Source organism: Saimiri boliviensis, chromosome 16 (genome assembly GCF_048565385.1).
Source record: "Saimiri boliviensis isolate mSaiBol1 chromosome 16, mSaiBol1.pri, whole genome shotgun sequence".
Classification (NCBI taxonomy): Eukaryota; Metazoa; Chordata; class Mammalia; order Primates; family Cebidae; genus Saimiri; species Saimiri boliviensis.
Genome location: NC_133464.1, coordinates 69534765 through 69555565, shown reverse-complemented (window position 1 = coordinate 69555565; position 20801 = coordinate 69534765). Strand labels below are relative to the sequence as shown.

Sequence of the window (20801 nt, the reverse complement as noted above, 5' to 3'; positions counted from 1 at the left end):
AGTTTGCCTTATTGTTTAATCCCCTTGAATTGTGATGTTTTCGTTTCTTGAAGCTTAACCATTAAAACTAACAATAGTGTGGAAGTTTCCAGGGAGGTACAATCTGAATATACTTATTCAGGTTTAACTGGAATAGTCAAGGTCACAGATTCTCTACTCATTTTTTGTTCTGCTCACCTGTTCTTTTCATCTCAGCTGCCACTGAACAGTGACTATTAGATTGCCTGCTGATTTCCCCACTTGAATGCCCATTGCATTGAACATCCTCTTTTTCCATTCAGCTGAAAGGCAAGATTGGAATTTTTTCCAAAGAAACTTTATAGAAAACGAAGAATGTTAAAAATAAAAGTACAAATTTTCCTGTTCCTTCCCCCCCCCTCCCCTCCTCCTCGCCTTCCTCCTCCTTTCTTTCCTCCTTGTGCTTCTCTTTCTCCTAGTTCTCCTTATCCTTTTCCTTTTGTTGTTGTTGTAAGAGCACACATGAGACTGGCACTGGTTGCAGTGTGCTTTCCTTACCGAAGCTCTCTGTGGAATGGAAAAGATGCTAAACAACTCCCAACCAAGGACAGCTTTTGGCTGTGACACTGCGATGCAGTGAATCAATCTTTCGTCTCTTTCAGCCTTCATCAGAGTAAGTTATCCTTTTAAAGCAACCTTGTGTTCTTGAGTCATTTATATGTTCACTTATTCAAGAAATATTTGTTGAGCACCTACAAGCAAGTTGTTGTTCTAGATAAGGAGGAAACAGTGTTGAACGTAACAGAAGGTGCCGCTGCTTTCAAGGAGTGTACATTCTAGCAGGAAGGGCATGGGGCAGGGTTACAAACAACTAAAGCAAACAAACAACCGAGGTAATATCTGAGAGAAATAAACAAGGTGGCATGGAAACACATGATGTGGCAGGAGTAAGGGGCTACTTTAGTAGGGTGGTCACATCAGGGTTTGCTTTGCTTTGCTTTTTTCCTTTTCTCCCTTCCTTCCTTCCTTCATTCCTTCCTTCCTTCCTTTTTTTAAAGTGTTTTAATTTTTAATTTTTTTTTACAGATCTGTACCAGCCATATCCTTTCTTTTTTTAGACAGAATCTCACTCTGTCGCTCAGGCTGGAGGGCAGTGGTGCGATCTCAGCTAACTGCAACCTCCGCCTCCCTGGTCCAAACAATTCTTCTGCCTCAGCTCCGAAGTAGCTGGGATTACAAGCCTGTGCCACCACTCTTGGTATTTTTTGTATTTTTAATAGAGGCAGGGTTTCACCATATTGGCCAGGCTGGTCTCGAACTCCTGACCTCGTGATCCACCCGCCTCAGCCTCCCAAAGTGCTGGGATTACAGGTGTGAACCCCCACACCTGGCCCACATCAGAGTTTTCTAAGAGGACTTTGGAGCTCACATACAAAGGATGAGAAAGAGCCAGCTATGCAAAGCCAGGGAAGGCTGATGCAGGCAGAGAATGCACAGCTCAGGGGTTCTGAAGTCATAATGAGCAGGGCTTGTTGGAGGGTTAGAAAGAAAGTCAGTAGGGCTTGGATATAGTAAGGGAAGGACCAACGAGGCATACAGGGGCAGATCGTGAGGGCCTTGTGACCACGGGAAAATAATGATTTAACAGCAGGGCTGTGGGAAGCCATTAGAAGGGTTAAGCGGGGAGTTATTTAATCTGATTTATATATTTAAATTTCCCGCTGACTACTCTGTGGAAAACGTGTCAATCTCTGTATCTGTGGTCACGTTGCTTTCTCCTCTTGTGCGGTATCATCTTCCTCTGCCTCCTTCCTATAAGGAAACTTGTGATTGCATTTAGGGCCCACCGAGACAAAGGTAATTGCTCCATCTCAGAATCCTTAATCACACCTGCAAAGGCTGGTCTTTTGTCACACTAGGTTACATTAACAGGTTCTAGGGATTAGGATGTAGCTATCTTTTGAGGAAGCATTATTCAGCCTACCAAAATGTATATATACTGAGAGAGGGAGAGAGAGAGTTCCTGGCTTCCTAAAGTAACAATATACTTCCCACTTACCTCCGATAATTGTCTTTTATTTTATTTTATTTTATTTTATTTTATTTTATTTTATTTTATTTTATTTTTGACAGAATCTTGCTCTGTCACCCAGCTGGAGTACAGTGGTGTGATCATAGCTCACTGTAGCTTTGACCTCCCAGGCTCAAGTGTGATCTTTCTACCTCAGCCTTCCAAGTAGCTAGGTGTACAGGGGTGTGCCAGCACACCTGGCTAATTTTTTTTAATTTTTAATTTTTTGTAGACTTGGGGTCTTACTATCTTGCTCAAGCTAGTCTTGAACTCCTCAACTCAAGTGAGCTTCCCACCTCAGCTTCCCAAAGTGCTGACATTACAGACGTGAGCCACGACAACCAGCTTTAGATAATTGTCTTTACAGATTACCCCATACAGATGTGTTCTGTTAACATCATGGTATTCTCTGACTCTCAAAGCTCTTTCCTGGGTTTGTATTCCATCTTGTTTGGTTTTCTTGTAAATATTTTCTGTTTGAGTAAGGCTCATTATCTAATCAATTAAACATTCTGTATTTTAGTGAGCACTTATCTGCCTGGTACATTGTCTATCATGTCACTAGAATCTACGTTTCATGAGGCAAGGGCTTTTTCTATTATGTTCACTGTCAGTCTGGTGCCTAAAACAGTCCCTGGCACATGGCAGATACTTAATGAATACTGATTTAATTGGATGAATGAGTAACATGGCAGTGAACAAGCAGTGATGGACATGCACTTGATCCTTGAATTCATGGAACTCTGACGGGACTCACAGCTGGCAGGTGATGCTGGATTCTTTTACTCATAAAAATCGGTGTCTGGCCATGTGGCTTTGATGACAACTGCTGTTATTCTTTGGAACCTGGCCACATTACATCAATTCATTCAATGACCAGCCACAGATTCATCATACCTTCACATGTTCAAGTAAGTGAATACATTTTGGGATGCACTAAATTACTATTTCCTGTCAGAAACCTCCCTCCAGTTCTCACATCTTTGCAGAATGAGGCATTGAGAAGTTATTGATCTCAATGAGAAATCAAATGCCGGTCAACCCAGGTTATTTCCTTCCTTGCTTCCCTGGATTCTTGAATGACCTGTGATCCCTTTGGTCACATCTTATTCTGGAAGGAAATATGCTGCTCAAGTGCTTCAGCTGTAGTGCTAGCAGAGTTTCTTTCTTTCTTTCTTTTTTTTTTTTTTTTGGTTTATACTTCTGCAATAACAATAACAAAAATTAACAAAAGCAAAAAAGAAATACTTCTTTATCATGGGCTGCTATTTTGGGGTCACTATTAAAATTGTTTGTTTTCTAACCAATCCAAAAAGCTATGAGGCTAGAGAAGTGGTGAAACAGCTTCTATGTATGTTTCTTTAAAATGTAACCTGAGTCTGGTTATGGTGGCTCATGTCTGTAATCCCAGCACTTTAGGAGACTGAGGCAAAAGGATTGCTTGAAGCTGGGAGTTTGAGACCAACATGGGCAACATAGCAAGATCCATCATTACCAAAATAAAAATTAAAAATTAGCCAGCTGAAATGGCATACATCTGTAGTCCCAGAGGATGAGAAGGGAGAATTGCTTGAGCCCAGGAGTTCAAGGCTGCAGTGAGCTGTGATAGTACCACTGCACTCCAGCCTGGGTGACAAAGTAAAGCCCTGTCTCTAAAAACAAAATAAAAAAAAAAATAAAATAAAATGTAAACTGGAGGAGAAAATAAAGATTCTAGGAAAAAAACTAACAAAATTAGGAAAGTTAGATATTTTGGTACAAAATTAAATTCAATATAGATCTCAGAATTTTCAAATTATGCTTCTTGGAATAAACAATTTAGGCTACCCAAACACGCGGATGTTTCTGAATTCCTTTTAAACTTGGGGCCATATGTAGGCATCATGGCGGACATGTAAATGAATGTTTCTATGCAAAGAGTATTCATAAATCATTTGTTTTTCAAATGAAATGCCAGCTTATGTTAAGAAGAAAGAATTACTTAGAAAAATATGCCACTATGGAAATTGATAATATATGTGCAGTTTCAGCACCAGGAAATCATTTTTAAACACAATATCTAAAAGATAGATATTTTACAGAAAAATAAATGGGCCAAGTGAATGTCTTAATATTAAAGGAAGAATAGAATTATTTTAAAAAGACATCTAAATAAGTAGTAAATACAATTTTGTATCATTACATAAAAAGTATATGCAGAAGCACAAATATTGTAGCTGTCATCTTCATCCTCCTCCTCATCATCAAAACCATTAAGAGTTTCATATGTTAATAAAAATGTGGCATGGTAAGAAGATAATTTTATACTTTTCTAGGAGCTAATTTTGTAAATGTAGACCACTCTGAAATGTCTACAGAAACGAAAACCATACTGATGTCTACTTAGTGAAATGGTAAAGTAAAACACATAGAGGATTATGGAAATTCTCATTTAAAAAACTAGTTTTTATTGGGAGTTCTCTGGACTATCTTCTCAATTTTTCTGTTAATCCAATACTCTTAAAAAACAAGTTTTGTTTTTTTAAAAAATACCTTTAGGTTCCATGTATGTTGGAGGTGATTGAAATTAGGTAGAGGTGGCAATGGTGAATAATACAGAACTTCATCAAGAAGGCAGAAATGTCCTTGGGCTTTCAGCTAAGCAATCTTTTAACACTTTCTGGTGAAAAGCAGGATTTCATAGCAGTTTGAAGGATGGAACTGAGATGGTTGGTCAGGGAGGAAGTGGTAGCCACGTGGTTCACTTCGTGAAGGGAGGCTCACGGTAGCCGTGAGGTGCCTGGACAGTGGAGGCTCTGCAGAGTTTATAAAGAAATTACTTACGGGCCGGGCGCGGTGGCTCACGCCTGTAATCCCAGCACTTTGGGAGGCCGAAGTGGGTGAATCACGAGGTCAAGAGATCGAGACCATCCTGGTCAACATGGTGAAACCCCGTCTCTACTAAAAAAATACAAAAAATTAGCTGGGCATGGTGGTGCACACCTGTAGTCCCAGCTACTCAGGAGGCTGAGGCAGGAGAATTGCCTGAACCCAGGAGGCGGAGGTTGCGGTGAGCCGAGTTCGCGCCATTGCACTCCAGCCTGGGTAACAAGAGCGAAACTCCGTCTCAAAAAAAAAAAAAAAAAAAAAAAGAAACCAATTCTCCTCTGTTAACTATATAAAGGTTAAAAATGATAATACTCAGTGTTGGCTAATGAAGAAGTCAAAAATGGTGGCAGAAGTATAGCTTCATCTTTCCACAGGAAAACTTGTCAATATTTCTTTAAAATCCTTAATATTTATTAACAACATTCTTTTTGATACTGGAATTTCAACTATAAAAATTACAGTGATAGTATAAGTATATTCATCTCAGGATTTTTAATATTAAAAAATTGAAACAAGCAAACATTCCAACAGGAGAGAATTGAGTTAAATAAATTATGCACCTTACATCATCATCAAAAGTTTTAATTTTCTAGTGAATTATATTGTAGAATTATTTTTTATTCTTTAAAAATAATATTGTAGAAGAATATTAGTTAACATGGGAGAAATTTAGGCTCTTGTTTAAAGTCAAAACAACCAGTTGCAAAACTGCACATATTGGTGACCTTAGGGGTTTTAAAAAATATTGTGTATATATCAAGAAGATATAAAAGAACATACAAGAAAATGCTAGTGAAACTTTTAATGTTAGGATTATAGGTAATATTAAGCAGACACACAGAAACGATCTTATGCTTTGCGCTGTAAAACTGTGTTTTTGTCACTTTTAGTTTGAATTGGTAATAGAATTTTGATTCAACAGTACGGAGTTGACACAAAATTGAATTAAGGACAAAACTTAGGACATCTAGCATGATAGATGGAAACTGAATGAGAAAATGATTTGGGGGTGATGGAATGATTTTAAATCATCTGGCTTAAAATGGTGACTTTGGCACAAGAGAGGAAGGTATGATTAATGTAACTGGGCTGGCGGCATCCACTACTGGGGTTCGGATGAGTTCGTTTGGTGTACATTTCATGAGCCAGTTTGCGTAAAGTCCTGAGCAGCCATCTGGGAAGGATCATCTCAGGACACGCTTGGCCTAAGAGCAAAGTACCACAGTGAGAGGCTCAGTGGTTCTGCGTTATCATTGTGTTTGTCACTCACACGTGTCCCAATACAATGCTGGTGAATTTCCTGAGTCCTGGGAAAGGAAATGGTTATATCAAAATTCAAAGACCTGATTTAGTTTTTTAAAAATGTTACCGGACAGTAGGAACACAAGCACCCTGCTTTGGTGCCTTTCTAGTAGGAAGTAATGCAAAAGGGGTGAAAAGCATTCGGCCTACTGGCTTGGGTTGCAGTCTTTGCAATTTTAGCCTTTTCTGCAAAAGCAGAGTAGCATCCTCGGACTACGACACTCAACCGCACCCCTCAGCTATGCCTTGCTTAGGCTCTGATGGCTTCTTAGTGGGCACTGGGATGTAAAGAACTAGTTTCAACTAGCTTTTAGTGGGGACTGCCAATGAGCAGGAAATTGGCATCTGGGATATTATTGCGCCTCAAATTAGGCTTATATTAAACAGGGTTTTTTTCATTGGTCCAGTGGTTTTTAAACTTTTCTTTTGAATAGCAAGACACTTTTCGTGTGTTAAGTATTACGTGTAATCCAAAACAAAGAACTGATTACCACAGAGCTGATTGACATAAGGAACATGGGGAGGGAGTCTAAAAGCCCAACTGCCCCTCCTTAGCCTCTCTGTAACTTAGGAATACTTGTTGGAACCATCGGGGCTGAAAACCACAGCTCCATCCAGCTTCCAGAGATGTGCAATGACTCGCTCAATGTATGTAGCAGCAAAGGCAGGGCTGGATCCAGCACTCCTTTCCCTGGGATATTTTTCTCACCCCATCACTTCCTGTGTTATTTCCCTAGCACTTCTTCCTTGGCCTCTGTGGCGCTCCTTTTTGAGAAACACTGAGTCCTAGGGGTTAGGAGGAAGAGGAACAGAACAGATGTCACGTGGTGAGATAGCCCTGAGGGAGATGGGACAAGCTACACAAACCTCAGTGGAAAAGCCACACAGTGCCTGGGCGCCAGTGCCCCTGAGTCCCTTGGCAGTGAATCCAAGCATCTCCTCAAGGCTGTGTTTTCTGGAGGGCTTGAAGAGGCCCTGAGCAGGGTAGGTTTTCTGCAGGCATTCCCTCCTGCGGCCGGCCGCTCAGTGCAGCTGAACCCTCTGACCTTCCCAGGTCGCTGTGGGCTCTCGGAGAGAGCCTTTGATTTAACATGTAAGGGAATTCCCACTGGCTGATTAAATATTTTTATATTTTATCATCTTCCTGCAGCTAGCAGCTTTTGGCATGCGGGGTATTTTTATGAATGCTATAAGTAAATATTATGGGGTCAGTCATAGAGATGATCATGGATTTGCAAGCCTAGGGCTGGAAGACATTAGGCCTCTTGTTTAAAACAATGTGGATATGGAAAAATTAAAATATTGAGAACTTGAAAATTCTCAAAGCCTGCCACCGTGCATCTGTAGCCCAATGTTAACAGAATTCAGAAAAAATCAAATGGATTTTAAGAGCTACGTTTAGATATCCAAAGGGATCTGATTGCTTTTACATTGAATGTTGAGCTTTTATTAGGAGTGAGAAAGTAGGATTACGCTTTCACATTAAAAACCACCAATTTTGTTTTCCAGACAGGACTAGACTCTTCCACAAAGCATGACAGATTCTCAAGATGCCAAACCGCTGCTTAGGGTTTCCAGGGGCCACAGGTCACTCTTGGTTCAAATGGTCCTTTGGAAAATAAAATAAATAAATAAATAAAATCTGAGCTCCAGTGGCATCATAGTTTAGTATCCTCTTGGGCAAGAAAGTCTGGGTGAGCTTCTTGGAAACTGATGGCAGAAAAATCCTCCTTCTTGACACAGGGTGACTCACGGCCGGGAATTTACTTCTTCCTAGGCAACTGCTAAGCTTCTGCTGTGGCTGCGGCTGTTTCACAGCCACAGGCCTGGAAATCCCCGGGGAATCCATGCAGAATGTCACTGATCAGTGGTTCCTAATGACAGCTGTCTCAAGATACCTCAAAGCATCTTTTCCACTTTCCTCCCATCTCCCATAGTCCCTGGCACAAGTCAGAATGAATGGAAGGTGTTTCACAAATATATTTGATTTGATTTGCTGATCTGTTTTGCCCCATCGTCTCATTTCAGCTCTCCCAGTGGTTTGCTGTTTGCCTCTATGCTACCTTAAATCTAAACTTATACGAGTCCAAATCATTTTATAAGTTTCCGCATTAGTTTGAATGCATTTATTCAACACATCTGTAAATGTTCTCTTTCAAGGTGTTGGTAACTTAACACGATTTGCTGTCATCTGTAAATTCAAGAGCCTGGCCTAAGTGTATGTAACTGACAGAATCTCAGTGCCAGGGACACAGCAGACAGTAAATAAATATATAAGAAGGGAGGAAGGAAGGAAGGAAGGAAGGAAGGAAGGAAGGAAGGAAGGAAGGAAGGAAAAGAGGGAGGGAGGGAGGGAGGAAAAAAAGAAGGAAAGAGGAAAGGGAGGAGGGAGAAAAAATGAAGAAAAGGAAGAAAGGAATGAAGGGAGGAAGAAAGAAAGGAAGAGAAGAAAGAAGGGAGGGAGGAATGGCCCTGGTGCCTCGTTCAGTTTCACCAGGGTGATTTTGAAACTCCTAGTGAATACCCTGATCGAAGAGTAGGCCCCTGTAACAACCTAGGTAAGAATCCTCTTCCAACGAGGAGCTGCAGTGGAGATAAGATGACAGAAGGCCGTGGAGGAAGGAAAGTGTTGAAAGGTCAGATAGCCTATGGGGCTGAGGCGCCAGCAGAACGGCGCTGAAGACGCTGACCCAGCTCCAGCAGGAAGTTGTGCTAAAGCTCCTGCCAAGTGCCACGGCTCTGCTTTCTGCAGTCCTCAGACAGCTCTTGAAACCCCTGTTTGAAAAACACTGGGGTAGATCAGGGTGTCTTATCAAACTGATCTGAATGGAATGAAAACCTTCGGAAGTCTGGATAAGATGGTACCTTCCACTTTCTCTTGCTTACCTGGCCTGCCTCTCGCACCTGAGGAATAGATCACGTTGTCCCAGGCCCAGCGTCGAGCCAGTCTTGACCATGCGGTTGGGGAAGGTTCTTCCCACGTCCCCTCTTTGCCATGGCCGATGCATCTTCACCAACCCTCACCATGAGAGCTGGGAATCACACAAAGAGTTTTGTCTGACCTCTGGAAATGCCCCAGGAGATTTTACAATATATTTTTTTTTTTATTGGAACCTGTAGTACTAACTGACCAGAGGGGTTTGGGTCATCCCTGGAGAAGTCTAGTGGGATTGTAGGAGAGGGTTTTCTGAGAATGCATGAGAAGGTACTGAGCAGAGGGGACACACTTACTTCGGTTCTAGGAAATGAGACTTTATTGACCTCCCAGGTGAAGTCTTCAATGTTAGAAAATAGCTAGGGAGGGGAGGGAGGGAAAGACAGCCAGTAATTTTTTAAAGACTCAGCAAGTCATTGTTGGTTAAAGGGTTAGAGTTGTATGAATATTTGAAGCAGCTCTGTGCTGATAATGGTAATGTCTTGATCTGCTGCCCAGGCTGGAGTGCAGTGGCATGATACTGGTTCACTGCAACCTCTGTCTCCTGGGTTCAAGCAATTCTCCTGCCTCAGCCTCCTGAATAGCTGGGATTACAAGTGTGTGCTACCACACCCGGCTAATTTTTGTGTTTTAGTAGAGACAGGTTTTCACCATGTTGCTCAGGCTGGTTTTGAACTCCTAACCTCAGGTGATCCACCCACCCCCGCCTCCCAAAGTGCTGGAATTATAGGTGTAAGTCACTGTGCCTAGCCAATAATGGCGATATCTAATGAGATGAAATGTTTACTAAGTGCCAGGCACAGTGTTAAACACTGACTTCCCTGACTCCTCACAAGAAGCCTGTGAAGTAAGTACTTTCACCATCTTTCATTGACAGATGAAGAATCTAAGGCTGACAAAAATGAAGCAAAATTTCAAGGCTACGCAGCTGGTAAATGGTAAAACTTGAACTTTTGAATTTGTGTTTCTGGTATTACATTATCTTTGTACTTTGGAACACACACACACACACACACGTACACAACCAGAGTAAATCCTATTAAATAAATCCTCTTCCAAGATTAAAATTGACAATTGCTTTTTTTTTAAGGTTTCAGAGTTTTCACTACTTGAATTTAAATTGCCTAGCTCTGAAGTGGGTTTGCTTAAGCACTCAACTATGTCACTGACAAACTAAAGCAATCTCTGACTCTCTCATTTCTCCCCCTAATGCACAAAGCAAAAACACAAACACAAACACAAACACTGCCTGGGTGTTTTAGAACCCTGGACTAAAAACCCAAGGATGTATATATGCAGCTCAGATTCCTCCATTTTCTTTCTTTCCAAAGATTCTGAAATGCCTTCTGGGCCACTACTTCCAGCCAAAGAGAAGTTTCCCTGACAGGATATCGTGGTTGTGGGAATCTTGAGCCATCTTCTTAGAGAGGTTCCCTCGGCTTGTTTGTATTCGTGCAAGGCATTTGTGCAGGGAGCTCTTGGAAGGACATTCAGATTTTGTTCAGCTGTCTCTGCTGACATATTTCTGGCCTCTCTGCAAATAAGAGTTGATGTAAGACTCAAGTCCTGGAACCCTTCTGTAGTTAAACCCAGTTCCTCAAAATGTGAAAGCTGCTTTCAGGGTCACATTCTGAGGAGTCTAGAGATGCTGCATTGAAAGAGAGGTACATTTCTTGAAATTTTAGCAATTATAAGTTCTTAGTGGAAGTAATTAGATTCTATACTTTGTTTCCTATGTTGGAAGTTATAGAGAAATCAAAGTCCCTCACAGCAAAAGTGTTTTTCTGTCCTAGCTCACTGTTTCCACTTTTAAAATATGTTAAAACAACAACAATAATAAAGCTATTTCAATTATGCCAAATTCCCCCAGCCTCCACTATTATGACTATGTTTCTAGTTGATATTGTATAATCTTATCACTTTCAGCCACACATCCACATACCACCCTGGGTTATTTATAAAGATAAATCCTGTGCTGAGATCACAATCTACAATCTTTTTTTTTCTAAGTCTAAATTTGTTTTTGTGGCTTTATAAATGATTTTGAAAATATTTTCCAGTGAATTTATTTGTTTAAAAAAGGTTTTGGTAAATAAATTGCTCAGAACAAAAACTAGCTTTTACATTGTTAACTACCAACTACTATGTATTTGGAATATCTGGATTATCCAGAAACTGGTATAGTGTTTGAATGATTTGTACTCTTAGGCTTTAATGTTTTCAAAGTGTGTCTGTCTAAAAATCTAACTCCAAAATTCTGGCTCTTTGTGAGTATTTGCTTATAGGTGATTTAAACTTTGCATTATTCATACTTTTTTTTTTTTTTTTTTTTTTTTTTGGGATGGAGTCTCACTCCATCACCCAGGCTGGATTGCAGTGGTGCTATCTTGGCTCACTGCAATCACTGCTTCCTGGGTTCCAGCGATTCTCCTGCCTCAGTCTCCCCAAGTAGCTAGAACTACAGGCATGCACCAGCATGCCCAGCTAATTTTTTTTGCATTTTTAGTAGAGGCAAGGTTTCAACATATTGGCCAGCTAGTCTCGAACTCTTGACCTCAGGTGATCCGCCCACCTTGGCCTCCCAAAGTGCTGGGATTACAGTTGTGAGCCAGCACACCCAGCCTGCATTACATATACTTTCTGAACTTCACTTTCCCCATCTTTAAAGTGGAATGAGTAATATCTACTTCATAAAATTATGAGAACTAAATGACATAAGACATGCAAAATAATGATTGCTCATCACACAATAAGTGCTCCATAAAGAGTGCTTGAAAATATTAACTCAAGAGTTCAGTTTAAAATTAATAGCTGAGTTACAACATTTACAACAGTTTGTGTACATCTTCCATCCCCATAAGCCTGCATGCTCTGGGAGGATGGGCAGTGGCCTCCCTTGACCTTCAACTCCTCCAGTCTTCTGCCTGTCCTGACACAGCAGTCTCTCAGTAAATCTTGCCGGACTGAAATTCATCTGACTATCAACTTGCCATGTTCCCTGCTGGGGAGATGCTTATATTTGTGATTCAGTTTCTTTTCTCAAAATGAACTTAAAAAATTTAACTCTATTTTAAAAGATAGTGATCTTGTTTTACTCTTCTGTTAAAGCATCTAAATTGGAAATTCTAATGCAAATTCAGTAAATTAGTGTTAATAAGCTTACACCTAAAAAGAGTCAGCAGATAAATGATGTAATTGGTTTTTCCAAGGAGAGGTAAAATTGGGAGAATGACAGTAATTTGTGATTTGCTTTGGGGCTTGTCTCAGACACAAGAAGCTACAGTTCGGAGAGCTACAGTGAAAAAAGAGTCAATCTCACATGCGAAAGTTATGTCCCCTCACCTGTGAGAAAACCAGTGTCATCAGGCCCTTTGCTTGAAAAGACCAGTTGAAGGCACATCAGCCTGAACCGGTAGCTTTTACTCTATAGAAAAATATTTCTCAACTTTCATCTAATAGCCCTTTTCTACTCTTTAAACTGTACAATTAAATGTATGAACAAATGTTCTAAGCTAATTTACAAATACTATCTGGTGGTGTTGCAATACAGAAAACAGATTTGACTCAAACTATGGTTAGCTCCAGACTTAAATATTGCATGTGCGTGTGTATAATACAGAGACCTTTAATTCATAGGATTGTATAAATATTGGTCTAACATATTTAAAACACCCAGTATTTGCAATGACTAGTGCAAAGTGTTCAAGACATGGCACAAAAGAATAGGAGAAAAGTGCTAAGATGCTTGCCTAGATGACTCGAGACCACATTGCGTAATGCTATGGTTTTGAATTTGAAGCATATTGTATATTGAAGAGCAAGGTGATAAAGGACATTTACATTGAGTGGAGAGCACTATAAATAGTGTTTACCTGGAAAGCTGGAATGGGAAGGTGTCCAAGACTGACAGAAGCTTTAGAGGGTGAGCATGCCATGGAAGGTGAGAGCAGGAGTGACCGCTCACATGTTGAGTATTTGTCATCCCGGTCTTGTGGTCAAAGTCAGCCACTGTTGCTTTCTGGCAAAGGAGTGGCTTCATCAAGTCTATGTTTAAGAAAAGATGTCAATAGTGAGAAGGAGGAATTCAAGAGAAAGCGATTAATGTTTGATTTTACCCTATGGACAGCTCGTCTGGACACAGGGTGCACTACCTTTCTCAATCCAGGGGAAGGCAGGACGGGTCACTGCTGGGACAGGCCACTGTGATAAGAAATTGCTGCTCTGCACTGCCCACTCATGAAGGGAGAGCAGTCTTGCCCTGTAGTACATGAGCCATAAATTGGTTCGTGTTTCAGATTACAGGGTATGACCAAGGCTATGTGTTCAATAAGAGACATTTTCTGAACACCAAGCTGACTACCAACCCTGATGAATATTATAAATTCATTCAGGAAAATGAATTTCTATCTCTAGACACAAAGTAGTCTCCAGAATCTACTGGTATCCAAGCACATTCTCCAGAATCAGATGCGTTTCTCTGAAAGAGCAATAGCAGCCAGTGGTGCGGTATGTCCATTAGAGTTCCAGCAGGAAACAGATGGCATTCTCAAATTGTTCCTCAGGGATGAATGTTAATAAAAGAGTAATTTAAAACAGTGTGGGAAGATGTAGGGATATGTACAAGGGATGTTGAAGGACCCTGGGCTAAAATGGCAGAAACTGATAATGATGCATGAGCTCTTTATTACTCTTCAATCTGAAGGGAAGTATGCCAGCTCCAGATCTCAGAGAGGGTAACCATAGGGAGAATGTTACTGGAGAGCAGCTGAGGCATTTTATGGAAAACATAGCCAACCTGTGCATACTGCAGGAAGGGAATTAAATGCACAGTTGCCCTTTTCTTTCACTGGAGCAGGGAACCCACTGGTACAGACTGTACAGATCAGCCTACAGGGACATCGCAAGACATGGAAGGTAAAAGTGGGTCTGCAGGGCAAATGGAAAATACTAAGCTCCATGCAGTTTGTGGTATGTGGTAAATCCACTTAAAATAATAATGATGGGACATTAGCAAAATGGTGGACTAGGAAACTCCAAATTTGTGTTCTCCCAAAAAAGTATTTAAAAACAAACAAACCTCAAATCAACCAGAGGCTGTGTGAACTAAATTTATAAAAGTTTTGGAAACCAATCAAAGGTTTACAGCAACCAAGCAAACATCCAATCAAGAAAAGGCTATCTTCTAAATGTCAGTGAAGTTTTGTGATGTTTTACCCCACTTTGCCCCACTTGTCTCCCCTGTTGGAAATAGTCTTGGTCTGGAGTGGCAGCAACCAAGTTCCCAGTTCCTTTCTTTGAAGCAGAAGGAGAAAGTGTACCTTCTTTGCAGATTATTACATGTGTCTGTTCTAATCTGCCTGGGAATAAATGAAAAACTGACTTGTTCTCTGTCTTAACTCAGAAAGCATGCAAGATGAGCAATGAGCACTGTTCAGAAAAAGTACAAGGGGACTACAAACCCACAGACGGGCTGGGTCAGGAGAGTCTTGCTGAAGACATGTGATAGTTCAACTAAGGCTTGAAGGAGAAGCTGGGTGAGACTCTTTGGGAAATTAGGACATTCAAAAGCAGCTGTTTACATGGGGGATCTAGGAAGCCATGTGCATAGCCAGGTAAGAAACATGATTGAAAAAATTCTAAGGAAACCTTAGATGGTCACCTAAGGTTGATATCTAGGCTCAGAACAAGCCTGAATGCTAAAGGATTCCCGCAGAGCTGGCCTGAAAAGACTGAGAGGTGGTTTCTACCCCTCCCCCCACCCTGTTTCGCTGGTATTTTTAAAATTTTGTTTTCACTCCTGGGCCTTAAGGAAATCTATCAAAACATTAGCTGAACATAAGCTAGAAGAACACATGCTTCAGTGAGCACACATGTCAAGTAATAGTCTTTGCAAAAAATATTTGAAAAAACTCTCAGAACAAATGGATTACTACAGCCTTTAGCAATCAAAATCAAAACAGCAAACCCAGGGGAGGGGCATAATCTGATTTCCAGAATTACCACATTATAATTAGCAAATGCCCAATATTCAACAACAAAAAATCACCAAGTATACAAAAAAAAAAAACCCATACAGAAAAATATGACTCATTTAAATGGATGGAATGACAAAAACTATCCCTGAGAAAGCTCAGACACTGGAGTTACTTTAAAATAACTCTCTTATATATGCTCAAAATGCCAAGTGAAAACATGAAAAAAGAAGTAAAGAAAATCTTGAAAATTATGTATAAAAAATGAGAATATCAACAAAGAGAATTATAAAAGAGTACCAAACAGAAATTCTGGAGCTAAAAAGTACAATAACTGAAATGAAAACTTCACTAGTGGGCCTCAAAAGCAGATCTGAGCTAACCCAAAAAAGAATCAGAAAATTTGAAGATAGGTTCTTTGAAATTATTGAATCTGAAGAATAGAAAGAAAATGGAAGAAAAGTTAACAGAGCCTAAAGACTTATGGGATGCCATCAAGAGGATCAGTATGTGCATTATGGAAGTCACAGAAGGAGAAAGAAAATGGCAAAGACTTTATTTGATAAAATAATGACCAAAATTTCCCTAATTTTATAAAATATAAGAACCTAAAAATTCAAGAAGATCAACAAATTCCAAGTAGGATAAACTAAAAGAGACTTACAACAAGATGCATTACAGTCAAACTGTTGAAAGGCAAAGCCAGAGAAAAACTTAAAAGCATTAAGAGAGAAGCAACTTGTCACATGTAGAGGACCTTTAATAAGATTATTTCCCAACTTCTCAGTAGAAGCCATGGAGGTCACAAGGGTGTGAGATGATACATTTAATGTACTGAATGATACCCCCCAACCCAAAACATACACAAAACTGTTAACTGAGAATTCTCAACCCAGCAAAACTGTCCTTTAAAAATGAGGGAGAAATTAAGACATTTCTAGATAAAGAAAAACTGAGGGAGCTCACTACCCCTGGATGTCTTGTAAGACATGCTAAAGGGAGTTGTTCAAATGAAAAGGAAAGGCTACTAGACAGTACCTCAATGTCAGATGAAGATATAAAGATCTCTGCTAAAGGTAAGTATGTGAGCAAATATAAAAGGCACTATGGTTGTAATTTTTAAGAATGCTTTTAACCCCATTCTTTAGTTTTAACACAATTTATAAGAAAAATGCATAAAATATAATCATCAGTCTCTTGCTGGATATACAATATTTAAAGATTAATATTGTGACATTAATAATATAAGGTGGGGTGGAGCTTCATATGAGTTTTAAAATGCAATTGAAGTTAAGTTCATATCAGTTTAAATTAGACGGTTATAATTTTAGGATGTTATATGTAATTGCAATAGTAACAACAAAGAATATATATATATATATATATATATATATATATATATATAAGTATATACAAAAATAAAGGAGAAGGGTGTCACTACCAAAACTGAACACAGTAGACACAGTAATAGAGGAAATAAGGAACAAAAGAGCTTCAAGGCATGTAGAAAACACAACAAAATGGCAAAAGTAAGTCCATTATTATCAGTAATTATGTTAGATATTAATGGATTAAACTCTCCAATGCAAAGGCATAGATTGGCAGAATGAATTTTAAAATGATCGAACTATATGCTGTTGACAGGAGACTCACTTCAGATATAAAGATAGAATTAGACTGAAAGTAAAAGTATATAAAAAGATATTATAGATAACAGTTGCCAACCAAAAGAGAACTGAGGTAATAATACTAGACAAAGTAGACTAAAAAACTGTTACAAAGACAAAGAAGGATACTATATATTGATTAAAGGATCAATTTATGAAGAAGATATAATATATAATTATAAATGTATATGCATCAAAATATTTCAAGGAAACACTGATAAAATGAGAGAGATAAATAGATAGCTTTGAGATAATACTAACAGATTTCAATGCTCCAATTTCAATAATGGATAGAACAACAAGAGAGAATATCAATAAGAAAATGGTGGACTTGAAGAACATTATAGACCAAATATACCTGACAGACATGGAGATAACACTCCACCTAACAACAGTGGCATACATTTTTCTCAATTGTACGTGGAACATTATCCAGAATAGACAATATAGTAGGCCACAAAACAAGTCTTAATAAATTTCAAATGATTGAAATTATGTAAAGTATTTTCTGATTACAGTAGAATACAGCTAATACTCATTAACAGAATACCTAAAAAATCCACAAATATTTAGAAATGAAATAGTCTTAAATAATCAATGGATCAAAGAAGAAATCACAAGGGAAATTAGAAATTACCTAGAGCAATGGGATGCAGCAAAAGCAGTATTAAGAGGGAAATTTCTAACTATAAATGTTTATATTAAAAAAGAAGAAAGATCTCAGAAAAACAAAATTAAAAAAAACAAACAAACCTGAAGTTCCTCTAAGGAACTAGAAAACAAAACAAAACAAAACAAAACAAAACAAAACAAAACAAAAACCCCTAAACCTGAAGTTTGAAGAATGAAGGAAAGAGTAGATTGGTGAAGAGATAAACAAAATAGGGAACAGAAAGCCAATAGAGAAAAACCAGTGAAACTAAAAGCTGGTTCTTTGAAAAAATTAACAAAATTGATAAAACTACAACCAGACTGACTAAGGATTAACAAAATTGACAAACCTGTAGACAGACTGACTAATAATGAAGAAGAAGAAGAAAAGAAAAAGGTGACTCAAAAATCAGAAAGCAAAGTGAGATATTACTATTGATTTTGTAGAAATAAGACAATGCTATAAACATTGCCAACAAATTGTCTAACTTAAATAAAATACACAAATTTCTATGAATACACAGCTGCTAAAATTAAATCATGAAGAACTAGAAATATGAATAAACCTACAGCTAGTAAGTAGATTAAATCAGTAACCAAAAACCTCCCAATAAAGAGCAGTCCTGGGCCAGATGGCTTCACTGGTTAATTTCAAACATTTAAAGAATTAACAACAATCCTCAATGTTTCCAAAAAATTGCAGAGGAGGGAACATTTCCCAACTCATTTTATGAAGCCAGCATTATCCTGACAGAAAAACCAGCAGATACTACAACAAACAAAAAAACCCACAACAGATAAATATCCTTTATGAATATTAGTACAAAAATTCTCCACAAAGTACTGGCATCCAACTTTGGTTATTAAAAGGTTTATATATCATGACCAAGTGGGATTTACTCTCAGAATGCAGAGATGGTTTGACAAATGAAAATCAATGAAATGTACCACATTAACAGAATGAAGGGAAACAAAACATAATCATTTCAACTGATGCAAAAAAGCATTTGACAAAATAACAATTGTGACTTCTCTTTATTTGGCATGTACTATGTGCCAAGCACCATAATAGGTGTTTAATGTAGAATCTTTTGAATTCTATTATACATTTTAGGGCAATACCCTAAAACATATATTAAACTAATGTCTTCTTCTTACATATAAAGAAACTGATGTTAGGAGCATTGAAGTAATTTATCAAAATCATACATAGAAGTAAGGAGTAGTCGGTATATATATTTCAGGTTTGAGATTATAAAGCTTAAGGCTATTTCTCCTATGTAGTGTCTTTTGCTCTGGCATCCAAAGAGAGTCAAAAAGGAAGGTCCTTAATTGGAGAAAGTCAGTTTTCATAAAATTGAGAAATTATATGAAAGCTGACTTCATAAAATAGCCTTTTGTATCTTTATCTCCATCCCCCTTCCCCACTGGTAATAGAGTACTATTATTTTCATTATATATTAACTTATTTTGGTGAAACGTAGGTCCCGTCGATCTCACTGCAGTATTGACTTTGAAGTGCTGGAATGTTGTCCCCTCACTTTTTACAATCTCTTTGGGGAAAGAGAGTGCGTAGGGAATCAGCAGCATAATAATGGAGCAGCAACAGCAGGGCCACTAAAAGCTGTGGAAAATCAAAAGGAAATGAATAAACTGAGAAAGCTGGAATCAATTTGGTTTTGACTCAGAGTCATACTCTGTCTGTTTTGAAAAAAAAAAAAAAAAAACCTCTCTAAAATGTTGGTGCCAGCTCATTGGAATTAAGTTATAAATAAAAATCAGAATTATAGTGTCCAATTTTTTTATGGGTTTTTAATAGGTACACTGTTCAGCTTCCTGACAAACTGATGAAATGCAGGCCTGCTAAGTCACACAAATGCCTGTGGCATTTGTTTACTTGGACTACTAGAATAAAAGAGATCTTTTGAGGTTATATCCTTTTTATAGTGAAACTCAAAAATGTGCTTCTGCAGACTTCTGAATTTGTACATGGTAAACTTTTAAAACCACTCTCAAATCTATTACCACTGGGGAGGTGGTTTACCTGTTGGGCCAGGTGTTCCCACTCTATAGGTGATCTTTTCAGGCTAGGAAGTGGAAGAGCAGATGATGATTCCATTTTTGTGACGCAGCCTGAGGTGAAGGGACATTGGTTTCATCTGAAAGCCTGGGTTTCTATCAGCTGTAGAGACTTGGGATTTCTGGCAAGGAGTACCTGCCATGTGAACTGGCTTTTACTGGCATTACCTACAAAAGTAACTCCACACTTTGATTTAGGTTCCATTTATTGCCCTCTGCTCTTGAAGAGCTTTGCAAATAGCCCCTCACCACTACTAGCCATATGCGTAGGGTTCACAGACCTGCCAATGACAGGAGGAGCGCTTAATGTTAAGCAAGTGCTGGCCACAATGTAAATCTGATTTAATATGATTCCAGCTTCACAATTCAAACCCAAGTTGTTTTATATGAACCTGGCCTATTGAAGATAAAGCCTAACCTCCCGGCCGGGGCGCGGTGACTCATGCCTGTAATCCCAGCACTTTGGGAGGCCAAGGTGGGTGGATCATGAGGTCAGGAGATCGAGACTGTCCTGGCCAACATGGTGAAACCTGTCTCTACCAAAAATACAAAAAGTTACCTGGGCGTGGTGGCGTGTGTCTATAGTCCCAGCTACTCGGGAGGCGGAGGCAGAAGAATCGTTTGAACCCAGGAGGCGGAGGTTGCAGTGAGCCAAGGTTGCACTACTGCACTCCAGCCTGGACAACAGAGCAAGACTTGGTCTCAAAATAAATAAATAAATAAGCCTAGCTTTCCCGTGCCCCCTAAAAAATGGAAGTTTAAAAGAGAAAAGATTGAAAAAAAGGAAACAAAATTTCTATTTGTACTTCACACCAGGTCAGGTGACTACTGCTATCTAAATGCTCTAACCACGGGAAATAGAGTTGCATTAAGCAAGCATTTCCTATCTCTGAGAGAATCTGCTTATGAAGTTTGCCAGAAGATGTCCTACCTTGCAGTCAAAATGACAGACTTGTGAATTGTATGCCAGAGGGTGTGGGCAGCATTTCAGCCTTTCATCTCTGGAGGTAGAGAGTGCAGGGAGGTCTCAGGCAAAGGCATAGATGGCCTCTTTACAGACCTGCCTTTCCAGGCTGGGGTAGTTTTGGCTTTTAAGAAAACCTGGGGAGTGGGGGCCGGAGTGGGGACAGCAAGTTAGCAGTTATGGTCTACCTGGAGGTCAGGTATCCCTGATCAGGACCAGCTCAGGGAGGAGACATCCCACTCATGCTAATCAGAGCTGTGATACCATCCACTTCCTTACTGAAATATTGACTAAACCCTTAAACAAAAGACTGGCTAATCCTCAAAGATCAATT

The 20801-nt window shown here is 39.2% G+C and overlaps 1 protein-coding gene across 2 annotated transcripts in view; it reads right to left on the bottom strand.

The window, feature by feature from the left end:
- Window positions 1-20801, bottom strand: part of LOC141581653 (uncharacterized) — a 527576-nt gene that overhangs the window by 31072 nt on the left and 475703 nt on the right. Inside the window, exons 5-6 of one of the 2 annotated variants that reach the window (XM_074387809.1) lie at window positions 13007-13178; window positions 9722-10668 (exon numbers count right to left, since the gene is read on the bottom strand). In XM_074387809.1, coding sequence (XP_074243910.1) covers window positions 10341-10668; window positions 13007-13178 — 500 coding nt within the window. In that variant the 3' untranslated portion in view covers window positions 9722-10340. Of the gene's footprint in view, window positions 1-9721; window positions 10669-13006; window positions 13179-20801 lie in introns of those variants that run through there. The other variant, XM_074387810.1, reaches the window with a different exon arrangement.